General features: G+C 39.7%; 1 protein-coding gene across 3 annotated transcripts in view; it reads left to right on the plus strand.

The window, feature by feature from the left end:
• Window positions 1-356: 356 nt before the first annotated feature.
• tbc1d22a (TBC1 domain family, member 22a) overlaps window positions 357-13,732 on the plus strand; it is a 133,766-nt gene continuing 120,390 nt past the window's right edge. Inside the window, exons 1-5 of one of the 3 annotated variants that reach the window (XM_042403461.1) lie at window positions 358-581; window positions 1,037-1,093; window positions 6,298-6,481; window positions 6,815-7,064; window positions 10,764-10,946. In XM_042403461.1, the coding sequence (XP_042259395.1) occupies window positions 520-581; window positions 1,037-1,093; window positions 6,298-6,481; window positions 6,815-7,064; window positions 10,764-10,946 (736 nt within the window). In that variant the 5' untranslated portion in view covers window positions 358-519. Of the gene's footprint in view, window positions 582-1,036; window positions 1,094-6,297; window positions 6,482-6,814; window positions 7,065-10,763; window positions 10,947-13,732 lie in introns of all 3 variants that reach the window. The other 2 variants (XM_042403463.1, XM_042403462.1) reach the window with 2 other exon arrangements.

A 13,732-nucleotide genomic window follows, 5' to 3' on the forward strand; every position in this document is an offset into this window, starting at 1 on the left:
AATATAAAATTATATTTCTAGAAAAGCATTATTTTATGTTCTGTAAATACCACCACTTTTAAAATTTGTGTTTGAATAATAATGTATGGCAACTGTATAAATAATGTTTCACAAACAATAGTAACTCTGCCGAAACTATAGATACATCAAATTATCAATATAAACTATTCAGGAAATGGCAAATATTCTCTCCCTCCCAGCTGGTGGTCCTGATGCTGGTGGTCTCTCTTCTGATTGACACACAGTTTGTAGTTTTTCTGTCAACAAAGCAGAAGACAGTGCAGCATGACGTCACCAGCCTCTACAGCCACCTAACAGCAGATCTCACTTGTGATTGGCCCGCGGCAAGGAAGTGCTGCTCCAAGCCAATTGCAGCCGCGTTTGCTCACCGATTAGGCAGTATCAACATGGCAGCTTTTTGAGTTTTAGAGGAGGGGAGCTGGTGTAAATAAACACAATATTTCACGTTTTACAAATAACGACAGCGTTCGGGTGCTTGTGTTTAGGGCTGTCAAGAAAATGTCGAGTGACGGAAACAAGAAGCAGTTCTGGAAAAGAAACGCAGCGAAGGTTCCCGGCAGGTGAGTGACGTGTTACCTCCTAGCTGGATAGCTTAGCATAGCTAGCCTTATTCATCTGACGCCGCACTGTTGAGCTTCAAACGCAAAAGTTTCACTTTCACTGACTGGCCTGCGATGCTGCACACAGTTTGCGAGTTTCACACCCTGTTATGTAGCATTGTCTGCGGCGAATTAAGTCTCACAGACACAGTTTACACCTCGCTGCTCGTAGCTGTCGAAGAGCTAACTACGTTGCTAACAGCGGCTAACACAGAGTTGTAACTAATGACACATCAACCATTTTATATCACGGAGTAGCTATGCCCTTACAACGTATTGATGCTATTTCTTATAAATCACACTTAGTCGCAGTATTACAGCGTTAACTGATATTGTTTTGAATATTAAGAAGCTAACATGACAACCACTCATGAATTAGCTCATTGGTTTACATTCTCTCTTCTCCACTTCCTCAGCATTCAGCATGTGTACGGCGCACAACACCCACCTTTCGACCCACTCCTTCATGCTAAGTAAGTTAAATGCACTTTGTCATGGTTGGTAAGGCTCACTGTGATTTTGTTGGAGTAGTTTGGCTAGTTGTAATACTTTTGCTCCTCTTAGTTTCTACTATACTTGAAACACTAGCTGAAGTTCTTGGCCCTCCTCTTTGCTCCCACATATTTTTAAAAGCTGATGTGACAAATTGGTTCTTGGTGAAATATTAGATGAAAGTATCTCCCCATATCTTGGAAGGCTCCATCAGTGCTCATTAATTAGACTACATTTTGACAAATGAACAAGTTTTTCTGGCGTGGATTAGGCCAAAGGGTACACTCTCTCCATCTTCAAATGGAAGGGGAATGATTAATCATCTGTGAGGTTAATGTGTCGATAACCATGATGGCTTGATTACCAAATGATGTGATTATCATATGGGATGACTTGTGATGTTTGGAAAAGTATAAAAAGTGGTTTTCAACCCAGTATTCCTATTTTGCCCCAGATGAAGGCGTAAGTTGAACTGTTGGGCTTTGATTCAGCACAGTGCTGTTTAAATAAAGCAGAAGTTGATGAAGCGAACAAGTCTGTGCATAAATGTGATGGGGTTGAGGTGCTTCCTCATTTGAAAACCACCAGCACCTACCTCATAGTTGATCACACAAGACCTTTAATGAACTATTAGTACTTTGGAGTTTATATAGATTTCTCACATCCCAATTGGCTGGCAGTAGACATTTAAGATGAAAAAAAACCAAACCCAAAACAACAAAAAAGATCTTAAAGAGCAGCTAACCAGCCACTCACAGAAGATAGGAAACAGCTGCTGCACTATCCTCCATGGATTGACACTTAACAACATGTTGAACTTTTGGCCACATCCCAATCAGGAATGTGGAAGCAGCTGTTTTGCAATTTGACAGGTGACTGAAGACGCCGGCTTGTGACATCACGGTTTGGGATGTTGCCAACATATTTGAATGTGTGAAACTATATATATTATATTTGGTCTTGCAGTGTAACTTTTTGCCTGCTCTTCTTCTTATGTCTGAGAAAGTGAACCTACCAGAAAATCTTGTTGGTAGCTGGCTGCATGAGTAGCTTTAAGGAAATAAGGCATGCTTTAAGTTTGTTTCATTGTAACTAAGTTGAAAGCTTGTAATCATTCTCAGTACAAATGATTACATGATCTAAGAACTGAAACAGAAGTTGGAAGTTAAATATAATTTTTTCCAGACTATAGAGTACCACTCACAGGTCTGGGATGTGTGACAGTATTAAAATAAATGACTATTCCCCATTCCCTCAAACACCCACACATTCAGAAATAGAACAACTGACTATTATTCCATAGTAATCCTTTTCTTTCTTTTGACTGATGTTTAATAATATGGATTTCCACAGAGGGTTGAGTTTAATTTGCTTGTTTTTTGTCGGGGCATAAGTTCAGACGCTCTCTTTTCTTCTAAGTTGTGATGGAAGTAAGCTAATATTGACAAGTCTCCTGCTTTATTATGGTAATCCTCGTCTTTGTAAGAAATCAGAGCACTACTTTTACCACACAGAGCACTCTTTCCTCTACTGCCCTCCTCCCACCTCCCTTTTTCTGCATTGCATGATAAAACAGTAAGTTAGTAAAGCTTTATTTATATAGCACTTCTTAAAACACACAGTTACAAAGTGCTTCACAAACACACACACATTCAAAATTAAACAAATAGATTAACAAAACAGTGTAATTTACAATATTAAAATATAACATTGCACAGAGAGAAACAGACCAAACTGAAATGAAACAAGATATGAGAGCAGGAATGGAGGTCTGTAGAAAGGCTTGCCGATATAAATGGGTTTTTAGGCACCACATAAAACAGTCCAAAAGTTCAGCAGATCTAATTGATTGTGGAAGATGATTCCACAGAGTTGGGGCTAAGACTGCAAAGGCGCGGTCACCTTTTGTTTTGTGGTTAGTGTGGGGGATGAATAAAAGGCTGACGTTTGAGGATTGTAGTGGTTGAGAAGTGGAATGAGGAACGACGAGGTCAGAAATGTAGCTAGAGGCAAGGTCATGGAGTGCTTTATACGTAATCAGCAGGATCTTGTAGGTGATTCAGAATTTTCAGGAAGCCAGTGGAGGGAAGCAAGAACAAGGGTAATGTGGGACCCACGGCTGGTTCTGATTAGAAGTCTGGCTGCTGCATTTCGGACTAACTGCATGTTTTAGAGCAGAATGACTGAGGTATGTGTAGAGGGAGTCACGGTAGACTAGCCGGGAGAAAATGAACGTGTGGATTAATTGTTCAAGATCAGTAGAGGACAATATAGGTCTTATTTTGCAATATTTCTTAACTGATGGAAACAGGACTGGACAAGCTTATGAATATGATGGTCAAATGTTATATACTGGTCAAAGATGATTCTTAGCAGTGGATTTAATGTTTGGGTGAAGTGGCCCAATAAACTGAGTAGCTACAGTGGCAAAGTTATTAGGACCAGGGTTTAGGTGGAGGAAATTTTGAGTCGTCCACTCTTTGGTGTTGGCTAAACAATCATGGAGAGAGGACAGTTGGTTCAAATTATTAGGTTTGGTAGAGAATTAGATCTGTGTATCATCGGCATAACAGTGATATGACTGACCCAGAGGAAGCATGTATAATGAGAACAGGAATGGCCCAAGAACGTCACATGATTACTGACACAGACATTAAAATATTTATTTGTTAAATATGAATGAAACCAGTTTTAAGCTGTGCCAGAAATGCCCATCAAGGCCTGTCAAGTTAGATGGCCTGATTGATGGTATAGAAGGAGGCAGCAGTTAAATCAATTAGGATGAGAGTGGAATATTCCCCTATGTCTGCATGCATGAGAATATCATAAGTTACTCTAAATAATGCAGTCTCAGTACTGTGCTTGTGATGAAAGCTGGACTGAAAATTATCAAAGATTTTATGATCCTCAACCAACTTCAGGAGTTGGTCAGTAACAATTTTTCAAGGATTTTGGACAGGAAAGGTAACTTGGAGGTTGGTCTATAATTCTCTAACTGGGCTGGGTTGAGAGAGGGTTTTTTTAAGGAGAGGCAGGACACTGGTGATTTTAAAATAATCAGGTACAGACCCAGATGTGAGAGAATAATTAATAATGGAGAGCAGGCTTGGAACTAATACAGGAAGGACGGATTTAAGAAATTCAGTGGGGATCATATCACATGAGCTGGAGGAGGGACGCATTTGGGCTACAGTGTTTTAAGGGACTGGAGGGAAATGGGAGAAAATTAGTAAAATTAGACAGCTGAATGGAGGGTAACACAGTAGGGGTAAAATGCAACCTCAGACAATTGATCTTGCCAACAAAGACAGATAAGAAGTTTTCACAGTCAGAAGAAGAAGAGGCAGGAATGGCAGGAAGAGGTGGATTTACAAGCTGGTTGATCATGCTAAACAGAAACCTTGGATTATTTCTATGACTGTTAATTAAGTCAGAAAAGTAAGCTGTTCGCGCATCTTTAATAGTTTGATTCAGTTCAAGCAATAACTCCTTCAGATGGAATTGATGAACTTCAAGATTAGTTATTTTCCATCTATGTTTTGCCTTCCTGTATTCCCTTCTTTGTTTTCTGATACTGTCATTGATCCAGGGAGTTGTGTTAATAACTGGAACAGACCTGGAAATGAATGGAGCAGAAAAATCAAGAACTGATGCGCATAAATCATTAAACCAACTAACAAAATCATTAATATTAGTGAAGTGAGGAGGGCAATAGGCCAGACTAGAGAAATAGCTTAAAAACAAGACAGCTGATTATTCATTAAAGATCTGGGAGCGGATTTTACATTTCTGAGTTATTGTAGTAGGTAGTAAGTGTACACAAAAGATAATACATTTATGGTCAGAGACTAAATCAATCGTATTCAAGGAATTAAGAGACGTGTCCAGAGTCAAAACTAAGTCAGGGGTGAGTCCGCGGTTATGGTTAAATCCAGAGACATGCTGCACAAGTTTAAAAGAATTGCAGATGTTTAAAAAAATCCAAGGCAAATGAGTTAAATGGATTGTCAATATGGATGTTAAAATCACCAACTATAATAGCCTTGTCAAATTCAACCACAAGAGAGAACAGCAACTCTGAGAATTCATCAAGAAAACCCATTTGAATTGGGTGGTCGATAAACAATTACAGAGCAAATTGGGTTGTCACACACCAGTTTTTAAAAGAAAGAATTTCAAAACTAAAAAGCTGAATGGAATACAAATAAAATTATTCTTAAAAACGGTTGCAGTGCTGCCACCATGACGTGTTAACCTAGGAGCATTCAGAAAATTATAATTTGGTTGGCAGAGCTCCACTAGGGGGAAGCATTTCCCAGGTTTAAGCTAGGCCTCAGTAAGGAATAGGAAATCGTAATTATGGGCTGTAATTAGGTCACTGAGAATAAAAGATTTGTTAGACACGGATTGAGTGTTTAAAAGAGCAAAGACAACAGAATCGAGTGACTTAGCTGAACTGGAGTTACTACAGCAGAATGCAATCAAATTATCTAGCCTAGCAGTTGAAAACACAGGACGCATAGGATGGTGGGTATTAGATCTAGGTGTAATCCTAACAGGGATACTGTATGAGGCCAGGGAGGAACAATCAGATGGATTAACCATGGGTCAGGAGGAAGTTTAATTGAGATCAGGAACAGTTAAGTTTAATTGAAATCTCTTTTTTTCTGTTTCGTTTCTTGTTCCCATTGGCAGAATGAAATGGTGTCCTTGCAGCACAAAGAAAGCAGCTCAGATTCAGTCTTGTTAGGTTTTAGAGACCTGCTTTTGATTAAGAGTCTGTGTGCGTAGAGGTGCTGACTGTGTATTATCACTGGTAGTACTATCAATTTCAGTGTGTAAAATGTTAATATTTTACAGACTTTGTTCAGGCCAAATGTTAATTTATTGATCGTTAAGCTCTTCTCTTTTTTCAAAGGGCTAGTTTTTTTTTGTTGCTTTTTGTTTATGCACCTGTCAGTGTTTAAATGATTCACTGTTTGTATCTCTGTCTTTTTCCCCCTTATCCTCACTGTCTGCTTATTTACCTTATCACCCTCTCCTTTTGTCTCCTTCTCTGCCTCTTTGCCACTTTTTCCCTTTCCCTACCCCAACTCCACCCTCACTTGCCGTTCTTTCAATTTCTCTAATCTTATCCTCTTTCTCTTATCTCCCCTGTCTTCATGGTCACGTCTCTGTTGTCCAGCTTAATTAAAGCAGGCAACAAGCCTCCTCCAGCCACACCAGGCAAACCCAAGAAGGCTACCACCTTCCAGGAGTTTGAGAGCATCACAAGTGACGCCTGGGATGTTGGGGACGATGACGACGAGTTACTGGCCATGGCTGCACAGAACCTCAACATAGAGGTAGTCATGGAGACTGCCAATAAGGTGAGTGACCAGATGCAGGAGCATCATAATCAGGAGCAGTTGCTAAAAATAACAGTTTCTCAAACAAATGTCAGTAATGTCATGTCAGGATTGAAATTGAAGTTAGGTGTCTTTAAGATGTACTGCTGTCATTTTAAGATTGGTGTATGCAAACAATTTTTAGTATAGTCACTTATAACTTTAGTCACTATAAATCTTAAGTTGCCAACTTTGTTTACCAAGTACAGAGAACTGCACACTTTTAATATTTTACATGGATTTTTAACAAGTTATATCCAAAATCAGTAAAACCTAAAGCTCATCAGTACCTTGTTTTTTCTGTCAAATTACCAGGTGATTGAGAATCACAGCAAGCAGCAGGAGAGACAGCGGCAGGATGACACAACAGAGCTGGAACAAAGAGAAGAGGACACACAGGAGGAGGTGGCAGAGGATGAGGAGGAGGATGAGGAAGATGAGGAGGACAGAGTGGAGGAGGGAGATGTGACCAGTCCAGAGGTGTCATTTGCCTCCCAGAGCAGCCCTTACACTGACGGTCGCCTTGTGAAGTCCCACAGCGAAGCTCCAATTGGGTCACCTAAAGGTTAGTGAACACCATTGCTCAGTGTCCAAAAAGTTTTTTTTTTCCTCACCTGCATAATAAAAGCTCGACTGCTTTTACTTTTAGAGCACCAGTCTTATGGAATAATAAGACTATTATCATCTAAAACTGTTAACGGTTAATCCTATGCCATAGATAGAAAATATATGTTTTATTAGATAGAAAATATATGCTTTGTGAAACATTCGCTCCAGAAAATAAACATATTCAGGGTCTTAGCTCATATCTTGCTCACTCATACAACACACTATATAATGTTTTTTTGTCTGCATCCGTTTTTTTCTTCATTTACTGCGGCATCACAGCTGCTGTGTGCCACCATATTCAAATAACATCATGTCGCAACAGAACCACCCAGCAGAGTCCAAACAGCAGAGAAATAGGAGGAAAATGTTTTGGCAGATGTTATCTGTGAGCAGAGCAGACTGCCAGTGTTGAGCTTTGATTTGACTTGCTTTTGGTTCATGGAGTATGTATAGTGCTCAGCATTGACACAGTTACATACAAAGACTGAAGTCTTTATAACCAAGGCATTCAAGTTTTAATTAAAGATACTGTTAAGTGTGGAAAATGATCCTTATTTACATATATTAGGTGTCTGTCAATGTTACTGACAAAATTATCTTACATAACATTTTAATATTATGAGGGCTGCTGCTGACGATTATTTTCATCATCGATTTAATATGTTGATTATTTTCACAATTAATGTCAATCAATCAATGATGAAAAATGTTGATCACTATTAACATAGTCGGTTTACTATCATAGAGGACTAAAGAAACCAGAAAATATTCTCACATGAGAAACTGGAACAGGAGAATTTGGGCTTTTTTTATTAAAAAAATTGACTATGATTAGTCAATTATCAAAATAGTTGGCAATTAATTTTCTATCAGTCAACTAATCGATTAGTCGACTAATCTTCTCTCATAATCACAATTTAAAAAAGCAAGAGAAAAAAAAATCTGCTGTAGTGAAGAGCAATTTTCAGTCCTTGAGGCAGGTGTTTCTGCCCCTTCCTCTGCTTTTACCTTACTGTGCTCTTACAGATAAACATCAGATGACAGTGCAACCATCCCTTCTTAGTTTGAGTCTGTTTCTCCTGAGCATGTCCTTTTAACCTACACAACAACTACTCTCAAAAAAGGAAAGTTGTGAAGAGATTGTACTTTTGCTTTATAGACTGTAACATCAGTAGCAGCAGCGGCAGACGCTGTACATCATGAACGTCTGGCTGACTGTTGGCCCGTCTTGTAGGTCGTCTGCCTGCTTGTCTGCCATTCGGCTTGTTGCTGAGTGTGTTTAGATATAGATTACATAAGCAGTTCCTAGGCAGTTCCTCTTATCTCCTCAGAGGAGACACAGCACAGGCCTGCGTGCGCTGTCACGTCATGCGCGGACAAGGATATCTGTAAGACGACACCCTTTACGCCTTTAGTGGGTATCTTGAGAAAACACAGACGCTTATCAATACAAGACTTAAGTAAATACACACCTAATGTACTTGGCGGGTGGGTAAACAATGTGACGTACAGTACAGTAAGTCAGACAGCTGGTATGCTGGAAACTGTATATTTGATTTTCATTTATTCCAAGGCTTTGCCCTCTCCTCTCGTCACCTCTCCTCCTTCAGAATGTATGTACTGTATGTGTGTGTGTGATGACAGTAAAGGATGCTTCACCCAGCCTAATTAGATACAGCATGGCTGTCATTAGAGAGCCCTGGACTCCCTCCGTATACTCATATACAGTATATACTCATACTTGGCACTCACCATGCCACTACTCTGGAACTAAGAGAACAAGGGCCTCACAAACACACTCACACAGAGAAATCGGTGGCCAGTGGGCTCTCTGCAGCCTCTTGCGTCCCTTGAGTGTTCTGGAAAAAAAATACACACTATGCTACAGTAATTGTCCATAATAGGCGTTTGGGAGAGTGCTCTCTGTTTGTTTGTGCACTTGCATTCATGTATTTTTCCTTTCCTTATTTGTAATAAGTGATGCAGCATATTGTGGCAGACAAGTGAGCATTACTTGTCTAACTTGGCTTTTTCTTTTATGGCCCTTTTGGAAGATAAAATTTATTAAATGCACTATAAAGAGGGCATATTGTTAAAATCACACAAGAGGTTCCACTACAAAGAAGCTGCCACTGGCTTTAATAATCTTTTTTAATTTTTGTAAGTGCAAATAAAGCAGTTGAGAACAGATTGTAGGTTTTTATTTGTTCTTGTAAAAATTGAAAAGGATATTAAAATAGGCAGCATTCCAGTTCTCTTAATTGCAATGTGGTGTTTGTGTGACTCTACCTGCAGCGGATTTGTGGTGATTTGCGCTGAGAAATATTGGCAGCACTCCTCACAGGGATCTTTAATAAACTTTTGCTTAGCGTCCAGTGTGACAGTATGCGTCCCTCTCCACATCGAAGTCCCAGCCTCACCATCTAGCTTGTTCATGACTCGTCTGCAGTGTCTCTGTTTCGCTCTGTGTAACTCTGTCTTTTTTAGTGCATCTGGGGGAACATGTGGTCCTCAGCAGACTGAATTAATATATTAGTCTACCCATTACAGAGGCTGCACAGTTGAATCACAAAGATTTTGCAACAACTGCTGCCATCCTGGAGGCTCATTGCAAAACAAGCCACAGTAACTGCATTCATTACTACTGGGCTAAAAAAGCCAAACAATGTTATAGCTAAAAGGCAATAGTCACATTGGCTTCTAAATTTAGGTTACTGTGGCATGATGTAGTACATAGTCTTGTCTTTGCTATATTCCTACTCTCAAGTGCAATATGAATTACATGTTGCATATCGCAGTATACTTAATATAGCTCAGTTCAACTGAAAAAGCAGCCCCTCTATTTTTTACTCTTATAACAAACAAGCTAACAAGGAAGCAAACCAACATGGAAAGTTACAGTACATTAATACAGGGATACAAAAACTGTACAAGACAGAATCAAAGAGGCTCTGTTCAGAGGAAAGTTAATGTTGGACTACCATGTAGCTTCGGTGTAAACCACAGGGTCTTTTGTAATCACAATTATCCTGGGCACAGTTCACTGATTAAAGTTTTAAGGATGGCGATGTTGGTCTGTTGGCTGGTCGGTCCACCCCTTTTCAAAGTTTTCAATATCCAGTGAATCATGTCAAAATCCAAAATCTACTTAATGGATCAACCCAAGATTTGGTGCCAACATTCATGATCCTCTCATGATGAATTGTAATCAGTTGGTGATCTCATGACTTCATCTAGTGCCATCAACAAGTCATATTTTGGGTTTATGATCAAATACCTGCAAAACTTATGAGTTATGACTAAACTTTGTGATTTGTGTGCTAAAACACTAAACTAAGGTGGTGGTGAACATTGTAAACATTGGACCTGCTGAACATCGGCATGTTAGCTTTCTGACATTAGCATTTTTAGCTTTAAGACGAGCAAATTCTTTGTTTGGATACAAAACTTCTCACACTCTCCAAACGCATAATCCCCGATCCCCAAACATGGGTGTTTACGTGTATTGACAGATGTTCTCATCAGTTTGGAAAAAAGCTATAGACCTTTACAATACCCACAAGATCATGTGCAGCATCATCTGAAAGCCCTCTGTTTGTTGTCTGTGTGTTTATGTAACCTTTTTCCCTCTCTCATCTCTTGATCCTTCCACCAGATGCAGCTGGTGAGCACGCAGCTCTGCACAGACAGCGGTCTCTGCCCCACCGGCCGCCCGTCATCCCGCTAGTGGCTCGCATGGCTGACCAGAACACATCTGGCACTCCGGCCATGACCGAGAGGGAAGCATCCCGTCTGGATAAGTTCAAACAGTTATTGGCTGGGCCCAACACAGATCTGGGTAAGAGATACTCATCCTGCAGCGTCCACATAACTCTTAGTGTGTGTTACAGTGTGTGCTCTTGCACGGTCCACTTGTCGCGCTACTGTTGTGTGTCACGCTACATCTTTGAGCTTTTTTTTTCTCAATGCTCCTTTACTTTTTCATTTCCTTGCGCTCTTTTGCTTCTCACTCTTAGTTTGCTCACTCTCAGTCTGCCAGCTGTGCCGCGCTTTTAACGATGCTGTGAGGGGGAAAGTCATCCAGCCATCTGGACATGCAGATTACGAGGGGAAAAAATACCACCAACAACAAAAGCAAATGACAGGCCTTTGTTCTAAGCAAACGACAGGCCTTTATTGTTTATCCAACCCTAGAGACTTTGTTTCCTACCACTGGCACCCCAGTGGCCATGAAATCCCCACAGACCCCCCTCTCAGCAGATGACTTTCTGTCCTCTGAAACTAACTTTTGGCGACTGCTGCGCACCAACAAGTCTGAGTATATGAATGTTTAGATCCATCCAGCGACCAGTCTGTAATTTAAAGGAAGGATATTATGTGGTGAAGTGCTTACACTCGCGGAAACAGAGTATTAACTGTCAAGGATCTATAGAGTTATATGTAGTTATTAAAGCTATGGTTGCATGTCAGGAAGGTGGAAAAGCAATTACTTAACATCTGGTTAGACCACAGCAGCATTTGCAGTTACACCAGCTCTTTTATAGAAACAAACATTGAGAGGATAGGGCTGCCAAAGTAGCACATTTTTTATTTAAACAGTTGGTAAACATATATTGTTGGTATATCATTAGTAATAAGACATTTAATTTAAAATGGAAAATAAAAACTAAAGATGTTGATGTAAAATGCAAACTGTGCAGTTAAATATTGTGTTCCTTGAGTTAGAAATATTAATTATGATTATGAATTAGGATCACAATCTGTAGGAAAACTGTGGTTATACTTTTAGCCAAATGAAATCCTGTTACACCAGTTAATTGCCTTAATGATGCTGTCAACATACAGGTTAAGACAATGTATTTTTATCTGTATCATCTCATTAATTTAGCAGTAATAGTTCTCGGATTTCCAAATACTGTTTTTATACACCGTATGCTCTGGGTGTGCTGTTAAAATTTGTGCCGAAAGAAAAATTTTGCTTGAAATTGTAGTTGGTAGCTTGTCGCCCTGACCTCAGCTAGTCAGTTTGGTTAAAAGCACAGAGACTTACTCATAAGAAAATATCAGTGATGTGCTGATTATTAGTGGATGGCGTACTCTTGAACTCTCTGTAAAATCTCTGTTAAAAGCCTCTTTACTTTCATATATGCTCGATGTTAAGACTTAAAATGCACATCTGTTGTCCTTGAGTAGAGTGTGAGAGCGTGACAAAAAGGGAGCATGAGGAGAAGAAGAGTGCCTGAAGAGAATCAGAAAAGTGCTGTGTTTAACAAATAATGGCTTATGCACCTAAATACTCTAAATATGCTAAACACCAAGAGTGTGTCAGAAATATTTCAGTGCAGAAATGACACAGTTTAAATACCGTAGCCTCCTTTCTCAAATAGTGGCTGTGGTCTTAATTTACCTTTACTGAAGAGACTAGCAGGCATTTATTTGAGGCAGTGCTGGGCCTTTTATTCAGATTGACTCTTTTTTATAATTGTATTTATATTTTAGTAAGAATCTTGTCAGTTTTATTAATCTGCTCTTGTTTCTTGGATAATTTAATAAAAGTGCAGCACCTTCTCCATCTGTTTCACATTAAAAGCCTTTCAGCGTTTCAGAAGGCATTGATTCCTGAAATATTTGCAGTGTAGCTCGACAGATAACAGATTTTTGAGGCTGACACCGACATAGATGTTTGAGAGTTTAAAAAAGTCAATATCAAGGGATCAAGATAATAATATAATAGCTGATATCATTAGAATTTTTTTAAAGGAACAAACATTTTTGATGTTTGCAATAAAGATGCGTACTAAGCAGATATGTTTTACAATTGATAACATAGTTTTGTCATTTCTGTACTGACATTTCTCGTTACTTATTGTCCTACATATATGGCTATATGAAGATAAGATCTTAAAATATCAGCATTTAGCCAAAATATCGGCTCGGCTGATTTATCCGTTAGGCTCTGATTTGCAGAAAGCTCACCTGAATTGTGCATTTAAACTATTTCTCAGTACATTTGTGATATTATTGTTGATTAATGATGCCACCACTAGATTATCTTGTCCACTATGTTAACATGCATCCGCAGATCCTATGGCATTGGCAGACATGGCTGATAGATTTGCATTTGTTTGAGTTAGGACCCCTGGTTCCCTTTGCTTCTGCTTTACCTGGCACATGTAGATTACTCTAAGGTACACACAATAAGAGCATTGGCTAAGATCCTAAAATGTAAATGCTAGATTTCATTAAGTTTGAATGGCCTTAGTCAGCACAGCAGTTCACCTCTACGTGTGATCCCCTTGAAAACTTTTCAAACAAAACAAACTGGTTCACAAGTCATCAGCGTTGGTCAACGATGGTTGCGGCCCGCTGGGGCAGAGTGTATCCTGTACATCAGCAGAGTGTCTTGAGATGTCAGCCCTCATTAGGGCCTGCCAGGCATCACAAGCCGGCTGTCTAAATTTAGTTTAGTCTCAGCGCCATGATTAGATAGCCCAGAACGGGCGAGCCACGCTGCCGGCTGCTGGCAGCATGAAAGATGAACTTCATTCACGGGACATAATTAAGTGAAGGATAGGGGTGTGGGGGGTGATAGGGAAACGGAGAGGGATCGGGGCAGATAAGATA

The sequence above is a fragment of the Thunnus maccoyii genome, chromosome 23 (assembly GCF_910596095.1).
Source record: "Thunnus maccoyii chromosome 23, fThuMac1.1, whole genome shotgun sequence".
Lineage (NCBI taxonomy): Eukaryota > Metazoa > Chordata > Actinopteri > Scombriformes > Scombridae > Thunnus > Thunnus maccoyii.